The following is a 19,702-nucleotide window of genomic DNA, read 5'->3' as shown; positions in this document are numbered from 1 at the left end:
ACACATGTGTTCTGCCTATTACATGTACAGCATTCCGGGGAAGATTGTTTCTGTTAGCACGTTGTTCATTAATTAATTAATAGCGTTTGAGTCACCCTATCATCCGTCTATTATTGGCTAGATGCGTCAATATATTACATTAATTATTTCGAACGCCTCCATCCGGATGCAATTAGTGTGATATTAGTGTCTTTCGCCAGTTTGCGTCGAGTCGTCCAAGGGGTCGTATAGAGGTACGAATGATAATATTCAAATAAAGCTTTGGCTTATGTTGTTGTCTTTCTTCCAAGGTACGGCAAGGTACGGTAATTTTCTGCATTACTTACTTACCCTATTCATTGCAATGAAATCTAAGAGCTGAGGGGTTTTCGAGATAATAATTTTGTCTTGCTCAACACAAAACCGGATACATAGCATAGCCGGGTTACTATTACACTGGTGCTGTGCTAGAATGTTGCCTGTTCCATGGAACGAACAGAGAAGTGATCTCTTATTTTGGAATACACCTAATGCATTTGTCTCCCCGCGTTCTTGGCGTAGAATTTTGTTGACATCGTAATCGGAACAACTGTCTCATTTGTCCATAATTCATGATAAGGGCTGAGAGTACGTGTACGTATATATGAACTGAACTTAATTTACTAGATTAATGGCAAATTGAAATTGAGTATCGTCGATTGCATGCTTGAAAATTCTGTTGTCCATAAATTAGTGGTTGCTGTTGATAATATGTTTCCATACCTGCGGTTCCACAGCACACAGTGTAGCGGAGCCTCCGGTGAGGAAATTCGGTGGATTTTTGGTGGCTTCGATGGTGTGTGTGAGTCTGTCTGTGTGTATACTGGAAAACGGAAGTGGCGAGATGCTGGCGTACTGGTTGAGCTCTCCATGTAGCGAGTTTTCAATGATTCATTGGAATGGAAAGTGGAAGATACGCAAATCATACCACCGATAAGGCAGTACGCAGCGACGGCAGTAGGTGTGTGGTAATTAATACGATGAAAATGGAAAGTGTCCATGATTTATGGAAATGAGTGCCAGCGATCGTACTAGCATCGCTGCTGCTGCTGCTCAGCAATCCCTTATCTAGCAGCCCGGCACCGTGGACGGCAGGTTGGGCGGATGGTTCCAGCTCCATATCTACTAAGCATGTTGAAAAAGCAGCGAAAAAAAAAAGAAACACACCCACACAAAACGTGGTGGAAAAAGTATTAATATAAAGTCAGGAAGTGAGAACGAATGATGTAATTAATGAAAGATATTTGGCGGTTTTTCGATGTGGTTTTAGTCTGTGCCTGGTGGTTTTTTGTTGTTGCTCTCATTGAATATGCGTCTTGTTCGTTACTTTTTTACATCAAAAACAGGCATTTGTAAGCTTAAATGTTATTTAAAATCGAATTCACGGTATCTGATGAAACAATACAACAAATCACGCTGGAGTCGTCTACATTTGCCTGTTTTAACATTTTGAATAAACCAGAATTGTAAATCGGCCGGAACATACAGGTAGCTTTACGAGGGTCGGGTTTTTGTGAATGTAAACGACAGCATTCCCGTAAAAGCAAAAATTTTCATAAACGCGCTCTGCCGTCAGGGAATGGTGTTTGCGTTTTGTTTTCCTTCCTTTTTTCCCCCCTCCCCGACAATGTTTGGCAAGCGATGGTTCGCTTTTGGTAATGATTTGAATGAACAGGTAAAATTTATTCTCTCTAGTGCAATCACGCCAGCGCAAAAAGGAATCGAAATAATGAGATTCTCTAATTTCTTGCCGGAAAAGTTTCAACTACTCCCTTCCAAAATGTGGTGCTTGCTGCTAGGGACTTACCTTCCGAACGAGTGGAGAAGTGAAATATACTCGACAGCTTGTTCCAGCCGTGATCGTTTCGCGCCTGCACCCGTGCCTCGTAGTTGCTGGCCGGTTTGAGATTCTTCAACTGGAAGCTCATCCGGTGCCGAATTGTGGGCTGGTACGTGGCGTACGGTGGAACCATGTTGAAGAAATGATTGGGAGCGCCGTAATCATTCATCTCCGGTATGACAACGTTTTCCCACTGGTCGCCACCATGGGCACTAACGCTACCACTGAATGGGCTGTTGTACAGGTGACTGTTGGCTGCCGCCCGATCGCTGTAGATGTGATTGTCAAGGGGTTTTTCGTGGTGCAAAAGGTGCATGTTTTTCGAGGCAAGTCGGAAAAATAGACGATACTCGCGGATTGGAGAGTAGCTCTGCACGGTCCAGGAAATGTTGTACTGATCTCGATAGCTGCTTAGCGTGGGCTGCAATGGAGTTGAATACTCATGAAATATTGCCCTCAACATGGGGTAGCACAACATGCACAGCAGCAAAACAAGGCAAAGTTTCTTGCAAAACAGCAACTAAAATTTTAGTAAGATTTTCAATTCAAATATTGCAATGTGTATAGTTCTACAATGAGCGTACATAAACTGTGCGTCTATGTTCTAATTCGACTAGAATTGTCAGTTGGAAAAAGAATAGCTACGCGAAAATTTAATCACATTTATTAACACATGCAACGAGCTACAGTGTATACCTTAAGGAAATGAATAAAATTCGTGCTTCCTCTAGTATAATACTTACCGAGTCAAAGTAACATAACGTTGGTAAACCGCTAAGGGATAGTGTGCCACGGTCTTTGCCAAGAGCATTCGACGCCTGGCAGGTGTAGTTACCGATATCGGAGTATGTGACATTTCGAATGACGAGACTGTACTTGTTGCCCCGATTCTGAGTAAGTGAGCGGTGCAAAATGAAAAGAAAAGAAAATCATTAAAAGGTAAGAATGATTAAAAATTAGCGTAATTGCAACATCTGCAGAAAAGAGCATAAAGATGGTTACGAAAGCTTCAACTTAAGCTGATTGTAATTGCTGACGTCGTAAAGTAAGTATGCAGCATATTCAGGACAGTATGGGTAACTTAATGGGCATCTTCAGCTTTCAACTAAACACATCTAGTTGTTTCCCTTTACAGCATGTTCATTCATCAATTTATTCAGGTAAAAATGTATCAACATTATCAAAGAGAGAAAAAAAAACCACTTCGTGTTCGCGCCACTTTAAGGATCACTTTCAAAAACGATGTAGTAACATACATTTCACTCATCAAACAACCACCTCCTCTCATCAAGTGAAGAATGGTAAGGAACAACCAGAAGAAGGTCTTGAACTCCTATACTTTGCGGCTGCTGCTTTCACTGATGGCAAACACGGCCATTTCACAGCACGAGAAGCGATAGAACAACATGACGTTCTTGACGGGTTGTGTGCGCTATCATGCTATCTTTATACCTCGGGACGCTTGTGCGCCATCCAGCAGTGACAACCCGTCGCCCCTTTTTTGATGCTTGCAGCGCTCATGCAGGAAAATGGTGGTTTCAATTTCTGTTTCGAAATGAATTATTATAATAAAACCTCCACTCATTTGTCGCGTTGTGTCTTACGACGTTCTTACTCGGGTCGCAACTTTTCCTGGCAGGATTCCTCTCGCATGCTATCGAGTAAATTAAATTGAAAGTTTTAATTTACTTGGCGACACATGGGAGGAAGCTGCCATAACTTATATGACTGACAAAAATCCGGCCTGTCGACATGGAAGCCATGCTTTGAAGGGTATTGTTGCTGAAGCTTTGCCCAAAATGCAATGAGCTAGACGATGATAGAGTTGTAAAATTTATATGAACATAAGCAACATATGTTGCACTGTACGTTTTATGTCTAGCTAAAAGTTGCCGAAATCAAGGTCCTTGTTCATATGATGACTCCTTGAATTTAGATTGAAATATTTTAAATAAAAACATGCGATTCATATTTGTATTCATTTTGATCCACAGCTTAGAATTATCAGTTGTGTTAATCAAAATGGAATAATTATTATACTTATTTAATAAGTACACATTCCTGGTATCGTTCAATGCGGCTTACAAAATTGATTAAAAGAGCAATGTAACGTGTACCTGTAATATTATTTCAGACCGTTTTTACAGAAAAAATTAATATCCAACCAGATTTTCAACCAAATTTGTCGCCATTATTACATCTAGTGTTTGACATTATGTTTGATAGAAGGATGGTTTTCATACCACGTACGAATTATGAAAATGATTACCACCAATACTCGTTTGTCGTCATTCTCATTCAACTGGTTAAACTTTTTCGTTGTCTTATTTTTTGTTTGGCTTGTTCAAAATGGCACCCGGCACAAAGTTATTAAAGTGAAATTTGAAACCGTTCCCATTGCTGCAATCAAACAATGTTTCAATTACCAGCGGAATTACAACCTGTATTCGCTAGTGGGCAAGGTTATTCAGTGTCGTTCACGGTAACAATTTTCAAAGTTCTCTTCTATTGTTGATACGTGAATGAAGTTGTTAAATTAAAGTTCTAAACTGTTGCACTGAACTTTATCGTCATCATATTTTCAACCAATCTGCGTGTGCAAAATTTCATTTTCATTTATCTTCCAGTGAATAACCACATGACATTAGTTGCTCTATTTTCCAGTTCTACGAAGGCAGCAGAGTTCCTTCGGTAACAATTCTTACATTGTTACGTTTGCATGCATCCGTTCTACTGCATGAATATCTTGTTGGAACGCACCTGTTGTGAGAACTGTTCTGTAATGCCGAGTTGAGTTGTATCCTGGTACCAGACAACGCTCGGCGTAGGCTCCCCATGAACGATGCACACCAGCTGAGCTTCATGACCGATTCCGCTGTGTACGATCGGCTGTTCGACTTCAATTTCTGGAGGATCTGAAACGGTAATAAATCTTGCATGGTGAATCTAAATGCCAAAAATACAACATCTATATGGATTTTTTTTTTTTCGTTATTGAAGCACAATTTTTAGACTTATTCAGTGGAAGACTAACGATTTAAGAAAGCAAATTCTTCCATTTCCATGTTAAACTGTGCCTCAGTCCAATTTGTGTCCTAAATTTTGAAATTGTCTAATGAGTGTACTACCATTATGCCACAGTAGCTAGGTCCTATTGGATTTAATTGCATTTTGCCTTGCTTTTCGCTTGCAATTGCGAACCCCTCGATTACCGCTCACAACACAGCGCACATTCTCGTGTGAGCGTGTGCGGTAAAGCACTGCGTAGATGAGGTCCCGGAAACGAAGTTTTGAGATTGTTTCGTTCCGAGAGATGAATTTGCATTCAGGCATCCAGTTCATAGCAACATGGAGAGGTATACGGTGCGTTGATACACGTAAACTTTTCTAGCAATGCTGTTATCCCCATACAAAAGGGCTCATGTTGTCTGCATACCAGTCGCATAGAAAGTTTGGGATGAGCCTGATATGCAAGGGAAATCGGATACAGAGACGACAGATGACGTCCAGGAGTCGTGCTGGACTTTGGCGATAAATGGACATACACTGAATAAGTAATGGGACATAGCTTGCGATTTGGTACTTTCATTTCGTTCATTGTGCATCGACACAGTGTCGTAGTATAGTTATGTTGATGTTATGTTGTTGGATCTAACTGGGTGCAAATTCGGGGAAGAAATATCATGAGAGTTATCAAATTAAGGGGAAAAGTGTAAATTACACAAGAATAATTCTGTTTGTCAGTTGACTTCCACAATGCACCTAAAATGTAGTATTGGTTCTTCAGCAAAGGAAAAATATTATCCAACACGATCGATTAAGGAAGCATGCGGTTTAAAACACTGGTTGCGCTCACCAGCCTAGAGGTGTGTTAATATATATATATATAAATCATGTTGTTAAGCGGATTGTATTTTGTGTCTCTGCCAATACTTACACAACACATTCACCAAAACTTCTCGAGTGTCCGCTTGACCGACCCGATTATCTGCTGTACATTTGTAGTGACCACTACTATGTCGGTTTGCATGCAATATGTCGAGCACATTTCCTGTTTTATTTGCCTCACCATTTGGCATCACGTTGTTCTGGAAATAAATTATAAGTATGTTAAATAGTTGCATATTATTGCTGAGGATAGATGCTAGAATCAATATATCATACAAATATTTGGTTGAGACAAAACGCTAGAACTTCAATATTTTGTTTCACACGTGACTGAAAAATCATATCGAAAGGAATCGAGAAATTGCAATCATTTCGAGTTCTACGTGAGACTATACCGACTGATTGGCAAACCGACTGTCTTTCTGAACAGAATCCAACAATAATTAGAATGTTGCTGATTGGTATCGAAAATCTTGAAATTATGTAAATATTAGTATCAAGTAATATCGAAAAATGTCTCCCTAAACATATTTTTATCGTATAGCCGAACAGCTAGGTTTAGTTTCGGGAAATAAAATTAGGATGAATTTAAAATAAATATATAAAATAATATAGCTTTAAATATATGTTGTGTTTATGGTATATGCAATATATGGCTGCAATCGTTAATATCATGAATAGATGAATGTGCGTTGTGTGTAAAAAAATTACCTTTCTAGACCACACGATTTTGGGTGCTGGATTACCGGATGCTCGACACTCCATGCGTATTGGTGCGCCTTTGTGAATGTCCATTTTGTTGGCCGGTGAAATGTAGTCAATTTTTGGAGGCACCAATATTTCCAACGTGTGCACTATCTCTTTCGGTTCCATCGAACCGATCTGACAAATGTAGTCACCGGCGTCGGAGTTGCGCACGTCTCGAATTTCTAGGTTGTATCCTGTTGATAATGATCCATGCGGATCAGTGTGTGCCTGAACTGGCATCAGCCGAATCCTTGGGTTGACCGTAACCTTAACATTTCCAGCAGTCAGCACGGCAATATCACGCTTCCATGCTAGGACATATTGGCTAGAGTTTTCTAGAGGAGTAAGAGGTAGTGAAAATTGTGTCATCCGTTTTTTGGGTAAGTCAATTTTAATTTTTACTGCGAAAAACAATTTGTTGGCTTACCTGTCTCATTAATTTTACAAGGTAGTACTACCGTGGAACCGATGGCTATACTATACTTTTGCCCAAGCGTCAGGAACCCAGGCGAATATCTATCTTCCTCTAGAAAGTTACTATCGGGAAAGTGTCCATTAGGAATGGCAAATGAATCTGAAAATAATGTAGATAAAATAGTTAGCTATGGTTATTGAAAATAAAAGGGAGCTGTGCACGAAGTTATAGAGATGCTGCAAGATGTCGAATTTACAATTAACGTACTGTGAACACTATTTAGCAAAGCAGAGGTCATTATGTGTCTTTCGCTTTATACAAACATTGATTTCAAATTGTTGTTTGACTGTTGGAGTGACTATTCAACTACGTGGTGTACAACTATCAGCGCGTAGTTGTTAACGTTTAGTGTTACAGAGTATGATTTCATTTCGCATTCGCGTCGAAGGCATTGTCATCTCACATATTTTCATTTTTTTATATAGTACACCAAATTTGATTCTTCATTTCTTCCATCGCTACAACGACGGCACACGACCATGACTTTAAGTGAACAATCAATTCCAGAATACCCACGTTTCTGACGAGAATGACAAGGTTTATTCGTATTTATCAGAAAGATGTTTGCTGCATCGTATGAAATAGGTACATTTCCTATTCCATGTTATGGTTTGCCATAGTGTACACAGTTTTCCATCATGAAGAAAAATGTAAAAATAATGACTGTTCACTGTTGAAACGACATTTTTCTACACGTTTATTGTCAGTCGTGTGGAATGGTTGGGCTTTTTGAACCCATTTTACTTTTCTTTTGGAACTTTTGGAACCTTAGCTTTGTTGAGTTTATATTTTTTGGTAATTCAGTAAATTTATTTACTGTCTTGTTATGTCATGCCAGAATTGTCGATAATTTTTCAAATATTTTTCGTTTGATTTCACTGAAAAAATATGTGAAAAAAAAAAAAGTTTATATTTATGTAGCACTGCAGCTAATTTTGTCAACTTTTACTTTCTCTTCTTTGATGAGCCTCGTGCCATGATGAATTACACAAATTAATGACAGGTAGCTTAAAAAAATTCCCTCCTAAAATATGGGTATTTGTCAATTTTAAGCTTTTTTTTGCGCTTTAAGGGGCGGATCGGTGGTGGAGGCGACAGCGGCGCCGGTTTTCAAACGGCAGGACCGGGATTCAAATCTCATCCGGACCGTCCCCCCGTAGTGAGGACTGACTAACCAACTACATGGTATCGGCAGTCTAGTTAGCCATTTCGACGGCCGGCATGACTTTAGAGGTCGTTAAGCAAAGAAGAAGAAGAAGCTTATTTAAACCCAATTTAAAATATCTTCTAGTTAAAAAATATGTTTCCAACTATTTTTGTGAAATTTGCTTTTGTTTTTTTTCGTAAGAACAGCCTGGCCGTATTGAATTATGAATACCACGTAATGAGGTAAGTCAGTCCTCACTGCGGGGGGACGGTCCGGATGGGATTTGAACCCCGGTCCTGCCGTTTGGCTGTTGCCTACACTACCGGTCGGTCCCAATTTTGTGTTGTAGAAAAAAATAGTTTAAACGTTGTATTCAATTAATTCTATTTTGCAATATTATCCTTGCATAGTTCTAAAAATGTTAATTTGTCAATAAAACTTGGAATCTTATTAAATTAACGAGAGTTTTCATTGGTTAAGAGTGTAACGTTTTACAAAGCGAACGTCAACAGCGTGAAACAACCGTATTTTCCTCGCCTTTTTTTTATTTTTTTTTTTGTTGCGTAGCTGATGTTAAAGTTGATAAAGATGTTATCATAGTTGCTGATATTTATTTTATTAAAAATCATACTATCCTTCTGCTCATTATTCCTTATCTCGACTTAACGATCTACTTGGTCAAGCCGGCCATCGAATGGCTTACTAGGCTCGCAGATACCGCGTAGTTGGATAGTCAGTCCTCACTACGAGGGAACGGTCCGGATGGGATTTGAACTCCGGTTCTGTCGTGTGAAGACACTTGTTTGCTCACCACCAGGTCGCCCCGTATTGTACAATTCACTTTTAAATTAGAAAACATTTATTATTAAAATAACGCAAACTATATTATGGTTTTATGCTGTCCATATTGTTTTTCATCGGAAAAAAGTGCTTTCTTCACCAAGCGATAGTATGCAGTATGGCAAAATGAATAACAAAGTCAACATATGGTATTTCATGAACCTAGCTTGAACATCACATAAGCCTGTTGAGAATTGATCAGAAGTGATGTTTGTTGATTATTGTTGAAACTAAAAGCAAGATAAATGCAACATCGCTTACGCAATGCAACGAGCATTGCAATAAAAGTATAAAGAAACTCGTGGCATTGTTTGTTTCGAAACATGTTCATAGCGATGTGAAATGCTATTAATAAGTTTCGAAGCAACCGGAAGTAAATCGTTATCATATTTTATTTGTATTATGTGTAGGAGTTTGTGTGTAAAATCCTGAAAAAGAAAAAAACGGGAAACCAAATTGCTTTTTCCGTTGGTAAGAGTATTTGTTACTATACTGTATAATACTAAATACTAATAAAAACGGTTTCGAATGTAGCCTTTTATGGGAAAATTTCCATCTGTGTTAACATTAGTGTTTATATGCCATCGTTCACAACGAAAGCTGATGTACACCTGATTAGCTAACAAAAACTTATCGAAATAGCTTTTACGTCAAACTCGTATCGCGTGCCTCAAATTTCTCAGCTTCAAAATAGAGCTACTTATATTTCCATCATCCAAAAAATTATGTAAATTATGCAAATCGTTTTTCCTATCAAGCATTTTGATTGAGATCAGCATACCCTCATCGTCTCCTGTCTTTTGTAATCTGATTTTATGAAGGCCTTAAAGGAAAATAACAAAACACTGGTGGCTGGTGAGCCGGTATGCTATGCTTAAAAATAACAATAAACGTGAGTAGTGCATATAGTTAAAATTTGCTGCAAGAGTGACAATGTTATTCTACTAACGTTCAGCAAATTACACACATATTTCAAAATGTGTGATATTTTGTAAAACCAAAAAGCGTTGGATGCTATCACGGTGGCTCTTTATGTTATTTTGAGCAATAGAAGGATGGAAAATGCAAGACGCTTGATGAAGAAATGTTAGAAAATTAAGCTTGCCATTTTGAAGAGCACTAGCAGTTGGTTCGAGTCAAATTTACTCAATTTTTAGATCTCACACTACTAATAGCAGGCGAAATGCTGATAGCAGGTCGCAAGAAGCCGTTCGCCGAATCAGAAGCCAACATCGACGTAGCTTTCCTGCCCTTGTGCATATCGTCACAATCCAGGACGTGTCAATGAGTCCTAGCGCGCAGCAGGCACCAGCTTTTTCGACCATTCCCATAAAATACACTTAAAAAGCTCCATCCTCTTCTGCTGGGGCACAGGAACCATAATGTTAGATTATGTCGTAAAGTGTGGTATGTAGTATTTGTATAAAAAGATAGCAAAGTATCAAGGGCGTATAGAGGACACACACTGGGACAGTTAAAGACGCGTTTCATGCTGAGGGCTGCTTTCCACTGCACACGCAGGTGCATGCCCTCATTCAAAACGCTGTTGTTGGCTTTTGTTTGAGCCCACTGAATGACTCAATCGTGATGGAAGACAGTACGAACACACCGTGCATGCTAATTTACTTTACAGTCTAGGCATCGATATGACGACGAACATTTCACCACTTTTCGTCCACAAAAAAATACTGACCAAAAAATGTAAAAACAAAAAAGAGAACGTTTTAAATCTCTGAAGCATCTCTGAAAGCGTGGTTTTATGTTTTCAATGCTTGAAGTTTCCATGTTCAACACAATCAGAATTACATATCCTTTTTTGTAGTTACGGAACAGTTTGGGTCACAAACATCAGGGACTATTTGTGTCCATCATGCCCTCGCTTAACGTTAAAAGTCAAGGTTTTTAAATTACACCTTAAAACAAAGTAGTATAAATAAATAGTCGATTGTCTTTTCACAATCACTCCAAATAGGCTCGCACGAACACCGACAAATCGCCACTTTGGCTTTCATTATTTCGCTACGCGATTGAAAATATAATCTGTGAACTTAACGAGAGGTTTTCCGAGACAAGGCTTACCTACCAATAAGAGCAAGATTTATTGTTGAAAGGGATTTAATAGCCGGTCGTCTGCCGGTATTGGTACTTAGCGAATGACGTCGGCGGAAGCGTTTTCACCTTTTTATTTTTAATGTTACGGACGCTACTTAAAATAAGCCATTAATTGAAAGCTGAGAAAAGCCTGTCTACACGGGGAGAAGCCTCCAATAGCTCGACAATTTTGTCAGCGTAACAGGCACATCCATTAACGTATCGGTCGTCGGTGTTGTCCTGCCACATTTATCAGGACGCAAGCAGAAGCCTCGTGGATGGTGTTGGTACGTAGTGGCAATATGTATCAAACTGTAGCGCATAAAGTTAGAACGTTCAATTCGGTTAGGTTAAGTGAACGCATAACATGCACTCCATACATTTTATCCAAGTTTACAGGAACCGTTGCAGAAATTACAATTTATCCTACAGACATTCGTGCAAGAAGAAATATTGACATATGAGATTTTCAACACTGTTCTTAATTATTCGCTGAAACCGTTCCAATGGGGTCGATTAAATTTTTGAACGGTGTATTTTCTTCCCTTTGCACGCCAGTCTAGTGCGTGGCGATCATATTGTTACAAAAGGTGTAGTCACCATCTGCCCTTATCGTTGGCCGACCCTTCCCTGATCGAATGGTGGATAAGGGTGGGTTGGTTTGGCTCGGATTCGAGAATTTAATTTCATGGGAATGAATTTCCAATTATGGGATTTCCAACCAACGGATGCGCACATTCTTAATATCGGCTTAAGATGCATTCAGGCACCTCATGTAATAAATTTCAGACATATCTATTAGGAAATGCGGCTCAAATTTGACAGTTATTATGCAATACGGATGTATAATAGAGGACGCATTAAATTGAATTAGTCATTGGTTTCGTTTTTCAATTGATTAAATAGAGTGGTTCAATTGGGATATGGAAAGATAAAGTATTCCGCTCATATCTTTAGTTTCCTTAATAGTAAGTTCTATGATTAAATTTTGGTTTAATATTTTTAGTGGTTTTTTTGCGGTAAGATATTGATCAGTTTTATAATAGAAATTATATTTTATTTCAAAATGAAATGCATTCAAAAATAAATAATAATAAATTCTTGATAAATAAAATTTTCAATTTTTATTTAACATTTCCACCGCGCTGGAATTATGAATGCAAAAGCGTTTAATTCTTTACCACAGATGCTTATCGTAATACATTGTACAAATATAATCTACTTTTGTATGCAAAGGCTTGGACGGATTATGAAAATTTTATGATAATCATTAGTACAAACAATGGCGTACAATTTATGCGTACAAGCTTGCATTTGCAACCTAAAATTTCTTTGCGATTCATGAAGTAGTAATGTTAACATGCGTTCGGAAGCATCTGAAGTTCAAACTCAGGATGTGTTACCAGAGGTGTCCGTCCGTAACGGAAGGGCGACAGATGACAGGCGGTGGCTTCAAGTAGTCATTTTCTCCAACTGAACCGAAGGGATGGGCGTAAATGCAATAGCCTCAGGCCTGCCCGGAGTCTTATTAAACGGTCCTTTGAAACGAGGGTTCTCGGCGCATCCGGGATCTCTTGATTGTTTGAACAAAGTCTCTCGCTCTCTCGCTGTGTGTGTGTGTATGCATTGGGTAGCAGTGCAGTTGGTGATGAGTTGGTACAATGTTAACGGCTCGGAAGGTAGGACGATGCTTACTTAGCGGTTTCAATAAAACTCAACCAGATAGGGAAATATGAAGCGTCCTATGTCGCCTGCACAAAAGCGGACCCTCGATTCCATTAGAAATGTTGAACAGGAGGAAATTAAGACGGTGTAAGCAAACAGAGACTACGTAAATTGCGGTTAGCACGAGGAAATATAACTACGAGTGACTTTTAAAGGCATGTAATGGGTTTCATCGTGAACCACACGTAGGTTTTAAATTGAAGAAGGAATTGAAATCGGATTGACAGCTCGCTACGCGCTACGGTTCGCTATGGTTTACAGCAGTTGTTAATGTTGGAAAAAAGGCTTAATATTGTTTTTAGAACAAGTTCATATTTTTCACTTCGTTATCTTAATCATCACTAACCGGACTCTAATAAAAACTTTTCATTTTCTCTTTGAAAGGGTTTCCTGTAGAAGAAATATTGAACGTAAATAAATAAAATTGCACGCCGAAGGAAAAACTATCTTGGACATGAATCATTGTTTGACGTGAAAATTATGTGTCAGCCGGAAGAAAAACGGTATGCAACACACCTAACGCTACCTTGACTTGAAATCTACCCTTATTGTTTCGCCAGCTGCAGGAAGACTAGTCGCCTAGCATATTGGGTAACATATTGGTTTATATCGGTTAATTACCATCCGCTCCAAGGGCGACGCATTGTTGCGGCCGGCAAAGGAATAAAAGGTCAACGACTCACGACGAGGAAACAGGCAATCGCATCGCAGCTCTGAAGGGGCTCATTTGTACTTCCACATTTAACCTATCAGTGAACAATCCGACGTGACAACGCCTCGGTTTGAATGTTGCTCGGGTGCTATTAAAGTGTGCCAGGACGTGCAGCCGGCAAATGATTTACAACGTGTATCCATTTCGTATCCTAATGGCAATGCAAGAGAGGTACTTCACTGAACCGTGACCAAACAGGCAATCGTAGAATGGTAATGTTTCGTTTCGCCACAGAAAAGCAGGGTGTAATGTTTTTTTTCTCTCTTCGGCACGTTTGTAATGTAATGAAATAATTAATTCGAAAAATGGTATAATGATTGTGGCGCTTGTTTTTGTCCATGGAAAGTTGTAGTGTGTGTAGTTTATGGTTTATTTTGTGCATAATTTGCCTGTTTTATCACTGTATTTCATCCGGCTCACTAAGCTTAAAATTTTTCTTAAAATTGACATAAACAATGACAAAGTACTTTAATGCAGAATTTCAATTATTTCAAGACCAAGTACCAGTGTTTCGTAAATGCCCCAAATTTTGGGAAAATATATTCTAGCTCTTTAAAGAAAAATTATAATGAGAACTGATGCTTATGCGGGCTCAAATTAACAATGCCTATTCAGAAGGTTCACGGTCTCCTCCGCCGCCTGCCTTTGCTCGTGTTAGTGTATGAATCGTCTAATTAAAATTTATTTACGTAAATCATTTATGTCCCATCAATAGATAGCAACCATCTCATGCCCTGACTGTACATTCAAGATGAAACAAACAGCGTGTTCCACTGTGTCCTAACTCTCTCGTGGCAAGGAATGACAAAGTTTCGTCAGCATAAGAATATCGTGTAGCCTTTCTCAACATTCAGCTGCAATGCTATATTTCGGTTTTGAAATGAAGAAAATGAAACATTTTCAACCGAACAATGCCATCGAACAGGCACGAAAAAGTTGATACGCTCTTCCACCCGCATTCGCAGTGCGAGCGACACAGTGACATGGCACGGAAGATATGAATGGTTGGCTTAATTAGTGTTTCGCATTTGTGACGGGCGTAGCAATAAAAATGGATAAGATGTAGATTTATTTTAATTGATGCTAGTAAACTTTCCTTGTGCACGGCAGAACACTTCCTGACAGCTGGTGCATTTAATATAAACGATTGATGTTGCCGATGATTATGTTATGAAAAAGAGTTAATCTAGTTAAGATTAATTTTTCGCCAAACCATGCCCTACAAGTGAAACAAATTTCGAACCTCACAAAACAAATTAAAAGAATTTAATGCAGATTTTAGTTAGATTATGCTTTCGTTCATTTTTGCACATCCAGTTGGCTTCACCGCACGGCATTCACAAGTAATTGGTGCTCTTGAAATATTTATACTTCACCATAAAAATAACTTGCACCAATACGCAATCCTCCAAACAGCCATTACCACCCACCGGCTAGTGCGGGAAAAATTGTGTCCATCCTTGAAAAATTGTTACACAATTGTAAAAAAATAAATAATGGAAAATGAGACTATCCCTTGCCAGAACATGCTTCTACTCGTATTTTGTATGCCCTAGAGATTGCAAGCGGCACACTCCATTTATATGGTTGCAATTGCGTCCATTCTTCACGTGAAAGTTGACCACGTTGAACACATGTAATGGTCACATCTGGACTAAAGAACCTTATAAATAGGATTATTTTCGCATTCGATGTGTGCGTGTGTGACTGTGAGGCTCTGCTTTTTTGCACTGTAGCTCTTATTTGTAAATCTTGTTTTTGTGCAAAACGGAATTCAATACAATATTCGGTTATTGTTGTAATACGTGTTTTTGAACAGTGCATGAAAGAAGTTTTTATAACTGTTATGCAAAAATATTTTACTTAGTCCTTGTACTACAAAATGAATAAAACAAAACTCTTCATTTTTAATAACATACACTTATTTGACTACATAAATCATATGTTACATTATTTTTGTACTTTTTTCTATTCCTTAGTGTAGAACGAGCGGAACCACCATATGAAAGCTATAAATTACCTGTGGTTGTTGTTGATATGCCTAGTGAGAGGGTTGACTGCCTTTCGGTTTTTGCTAAAAGTGCTCTTCTAATGCCATAAAAATGACCATCATTCAGCTCTGATGTTAGTTTTTCTTTCACTTACAAATCATTCTGATATTCCCAAAGGAGTCATTTCTACGTGGAATCAAACATCCTTAACAAAAATGAGGAAACATAATCGCGTGCAACATTCAGTAGTAATGACGATCATTTCTAAATTGTATCTACCATGGGAATCTTTCCATTTACAAATAAGGGTTAGTAGGATCAGAGGGATTTAAACGTAACCTCTCATAAAAAGTGTAATATAATCCATTGCTCTTTTTGATGTTGAACATTATTAAAGAAAGTAAAAGTTCTTAAACAAGCTTTTGACAATCTAATGTTGATGTGTGTTCCGACTTTTTATAACAAAGTATTTTTTTAATTAAAATTGTTAAAGTATTTTATTGCTTTCTCATGTGCCTGGCACACATGCCACGACAATGTGTCTGGCACACAAGTTTTCAAGTCAGTCACTCAGCACAAGTCAGCAGTCTGTTTCTATCGGTTTCCATTAAAATTTTAGAGTTTTTTTAATTGTATGTATTTTCCTAAGGATATTGATCTTAAGCTGGTACCTAAGTCTACTATATGGCCGTAAACATATCCTTTATGGTAACTTGTCAGAAACGACTACTGAAATCCGATGAAAAATTCGGTGATCAGTCGAAATCGTCGTTTTTTTTAATATCAATCGATTTAAGAACAGGGCACGCAATTAATCCTTTATTGGACAGGCTGTACGGCATGCCGCGTCATCTTGCCGGAACCTATAGCCATCCGTGTCAAGTTCGTACATCTGATCTGTCGTAAAATCGCGTAAAATTGCTCTTTATCCGTGGTGTCGTCATCCTATTCAAAGAAGTTTAGATGAATGACCCCCTTTGTTCGTTGTTCATTATGACAGTGAAAATGTGCTTGATGGGTTGGCCTATTTGTTGTTAAATTTGTTGAAAGGATGTAAAGTTGTCTTTGTTAAAAATACAACACTATAAACATCTTTTAAAAAACTGCTAGGTGACAATACCAGGGGATCTATTCACTAGCAGAGCTTTTATATGTAAAATTAAGTTATGCTACAATTTGCATTATATAATTTAAAGAAATTAATTTTACAAAATTCATTAACATTCACACTTAAACAATATTACGATTGTAGGTTTTACATGCCACGCCATCACAAGCATGAACATCTTAACAGCAAGACGATTGTTATATTTGCTTTGTGGTGTTCTGCTGCATACTTCTGAATCCTGATGATTGTTGACTCATCATGTGCCAAATATTATAGTGCCTAATAAAGTCACTGCTATTAAGACTACGCTACGAACGAATGAGAGAAAAAAAAACGTTAATTTTCACTGATCTTCTGCCAAGCCTGAATCTCTCGGAGCTGTCTTAAATATGTTTTAATTAATATAAATTGAATCAATTGCCCTTGTCAAGCTCATCGCAAAGCTACCATAGTGCAGAATGTGGCAAAAACAATGATCCTTTTGGTGGCAGCAATCCGTACAGTTGTGAGGAATTTGTGTTAAGAAATATCATCTGTTTGAATGTAAAATGTATCAATTAGATCCTAACAGCAGCCTACCGTTCTTCTTCTTCTTCTTCTTCTTCTTCTTCTTCTTTGCTTACCGTTCTTCTAAGGTCATGCCGGTTATCTAATGGCTTACTAGAGGAAGAAGGGACGGCCCGGATGGGATTTGAAATCCTGCCGTGTGAAGGACGGCGCCGCTGTCGCTTTCAACAACGGACAGTCCCCTAAAAGCTTAATCTAAAACTGATAAATAAAGACGAGATAGACAATTCTCATATCTTATGTGGTTCAAGTTTGAAATTTCGTCCACAGCCTGTGTACTACAAGATCACGGCTCTCGTAATATATTACAATACACGCTAGCATTTCCTCATTGATAGTTTTTCGCACTTTTTAAGCTAAATAAACCATTTTCCGATCGTTCCAAAATACTGTTCTGTCCATCTGTTATTGATCGTCATATATTGAAAGACACGCTAATCGTGCGAATTTTGCTTAGAGTGTGATGTCCGTTTTCCCATGACAAAACGTGTCGAATGTTGAGCCTGGATGTGTATGCTAACTTCTTTTTTCGCCACTGCACAAACCCTTAAAAAAGAATACAAAGTAATAGGTTTGGGCTACAGCAGTTAGTATGCTGGAATTCTCGAAACAGTTGCGTGTCAAATCTGAAAGATCAGCAAATCGGTCGCATGGTTTTATCTATCCATCGACAACCGAGACGACCTGAACCGATGACTGGATATTCTCATGTTGCCAAGAAGCTGTAGATGGCTAAGAATTCGGTATCAGTTACACCTTTGCCGCTGATTGCTTTACAGAAGGGACCTTTCTTTCACAATCCCTAGAGATTTTTTTCTTCTGCTACGAGCTAACATCAATAAGTTTCGTTATAAGAAAACGTGTAGCTCTCGAAATTTGACCGAAATATTTGGTGTCCCATGGAAGAAGAAGAAGAAAAAAGCAAAACGAAAATACAATCACGTACAACCCGAATTCGGCAATGTTGCATGCTTTTTTTCTTTTACAGAATGATGGCTCTCCTTTTTGCTGCGATACCTTTCTTCCTTTTTAGCAACGGATGTCATTCAAAAGGCGACAGCGAAAAAAACACCATGTTGTTCTCTTTAAAGTTCTTTATAGAGCTTATTGAATTCAATCTTCGCACATTGTAGTCTAGCGGCTAGCAAAAATTGTTCTCGAAGGTCGGTAGGGCATGTGCGGTAGCTGCCACAGATTACCGGCTTTGAGTGAGCGAAGCGCACACAAAAGTTATAAAATGTCAAAGTGACAAAATTGATAGCGTGGCAAATCAGTGAGAAAAAGGTTTATGATTTTTGTATCCGACGATCCGCCATTCTTTGCCCATCGGTAAAGATGTTAAAGGAACGCTCCGAAATTTGGAGCGCAAAATTATGATTAATGTGTTTCGGCAAACGATTATCGCTCGAGTGCTTTGATCCTGTTGGCAAGAAGTACAATTTCGAAAGTAAAGTTCGGTAATTGGTTCTATTAAAGTGATTGAATTCTACCAGCAAGATCGAACAAAGGAAACCCATGTTTGTTCGTGACTGTGGCACGGTTCTGGGGGGATTTGCTTTGCAGAGAAAGTTGAACAACGGTTGAAAACGTTTTATTTATTTGTAGATTTGAAAACCGTGTAGTTGGTATATTCGTATCCGGCACCGGTCTTTCACACGGTAGGAGCAGTAACAACTCCCATACGGACATTTCCAAGGACAGAACTACCGGCTACATGGTTTAAGTCATGTTTATACATTGTGTGACAGCGTCGCTAGTCTTCACACGACAGGACCGGAGTTCAAATCCCATCCGGAAAGTCCCCCAGTAGTGAGGACTGACTATCCAACTACGTGAAATCGGCAAGTCTAGTAAAATATTCAATGGCCGGAGGAGAAAAGAGATCTAGAAAAACGTTAAGCCAAAAAGATGATCCGTTCACCTTAATCAACACATTCATATTCTGCATGTTGTTCAAAAAAATTGAAACGATTATGGTTATTTATTTCAAACCCACGGCGAATTTTTCGTACAAAAACTATTTTCCATCAAATAATAGTATGTATTTTTGTGTAGGCCCATCTCCACGGGTGGTTCCAGGCATAAAAAAGTCATCTATGGTACACCTTTAATTGCTCCATTACGAACTTGCAGGGCGCCAAGCACAGTGGATATAAATAAAGTTATGAATAAAACATCATGTGAATCCAATGTGCTGATGATGGTAAAAATGGGTGAGCCTTTTTCGAAATATAACGATTTTATAAAATGACAAGATAGAACTAAAAACAGTATTGGAGTTGGCAATACTTGTTGCCTTGTAGATAACGCAGAATTTGTAATAACATCCTGCAAACATTTTGCATCTAAAATATCAAAGCACAATAGTACGACGTTTAACTCTTACCTTTAACTAAAGACAGTATGGCAGCAATGAAAAACATAGCCGTTGCCATTGTGTTGCGTTTCCTTCCGGGTTTTGTAACGATATCCATATAAATCCAAATGTTCTGACCGGATTGGTCGGAATTGATGTGACGGGTTTCTGGCACAATGCTTTATTTAAATCACACT

At 38.5% G+C, this 19,702-nt stretch overlaps 5 protein-coding genes across 6 annotated transcripts in view; 3 read left to right on the top strand and 2 right to left on the bottom strand.

The window, feature by feature from the left end:
* LOC126556328 (glutathione S-transferase) overlaps nucleotides 1-19,702 on the top strand; it is a 327,848-nt gene that overhangs the window by 27,002 nt on the left and 281,144 nt on the right. The gene's annotated exons all lie outside the window — the stretch shown is intronic.
* The window catches only part of LOC126568793 (trimethylguanosine synthase), a 151,299-nt gene that overhangs the window by 33,700 nt on the left and 97,897 nt on the right, over nucleotides 1-19,702 (bottom strand). The gene's annotated exons all lie outside the window — the stretch shown is intronic.
* Nucleotides 1-19,702, top strand: part of LOC126556489 (cholesterol transporter ABCA5-like) — a 137,351-nt gene that overhangs the window by 38,058 nt on the left and 79,591 nt on the right. The window lies entirely within an intron of this gene.
* LOC126568811 (uncharacterized) overlaps nucleotides 1-19,702 on the top strand; it is a 230,913-nt gene that overhangs the window by 194,905 nt on the left and 16,306 nt on the right. The window lies entirely within an intron of this gene.
* Nucleotides 891-19,631, bottom strand: LOC126556034 (neural cell adhesion molecule 2-like). Of its 2 annotated transcripts, none has more exons than XM_050211198.1 (8): nucleotides 19,536-19,631; nucleotides 6,921-7,067; nucleotides 6,458-6,828; nucleotides 5,796-5,946; nucleotides 4,619-4,773; nucleotides 2,602-2,748; nucleotides 1,826-2,279; nucleotides 891-1,143 (listed from the first exon to the last, which is right to left on the bottom strand). In XM_050211198.1, the coding sequence occupies exons 1-8, from the start codon at nucleotides 19,621-19,623 to the stop codon at nucleotides 941-943; spliced, it is 1,716 nt and encodes a 571-aa protein (XP_050067155.1). In that variant the 5' UTR covers nucleotides 19,624-19,631; the 3' UTR covers nucleotides 891-940. The 2 variants fall into 2 exon arrangements, with proteins under 2 accessions (XP_050067155.1, XP_050067156.1); XM_050211199.1 differs by having other exon boundaries at nucleotides 891-1,140.

This window comes from Anopheles maculipalpis, chromosome 2RL (assembly GCF_943734695.1).
Source record: "Anopheles maculipalpis chromosome 2RL, idAnoMacuDA_375_x, whole genome shotgun sequence".
In the NCBI taxonomy this organism is placed as follows: domain Eukaryota; kingdom Metazoa; phylum Arthropoda; class Insecta; order Diptera; family Culicidae; genus Anopheles; species Anopheles maculipalpis.
The sequence above is the reverse complement of the archived record's forward strand: the minus strand, read 5'-3'. Positions and strand labels throughout refer to the sequence as shown.

Excerpts from the sequence above, each read along its gene's own strand:
- LOC126556034 (XM_050211198.1), bottom strand. The coding sequence starts at position 19,623 with ATGGATATCGTTACAAAACCCGGAAGGAAACGCAACACAATGGCAACG. Across the intron at positions 5,947-6,457 it reads AAATCGTGTGGTCTAGAAAG|AACAACGTGATGCCAAATGG; the intron begins GTAATTTTTTTA and ends ATTTATTTCCAG. Across the intron at positions 2,749-4,618 it reads CAGAACAGTTCTCACAACAG|AATCGGGGCAACAAGTACAG; the intron begins GTGCGTTCCAAC and ends TCACTTACTCAG.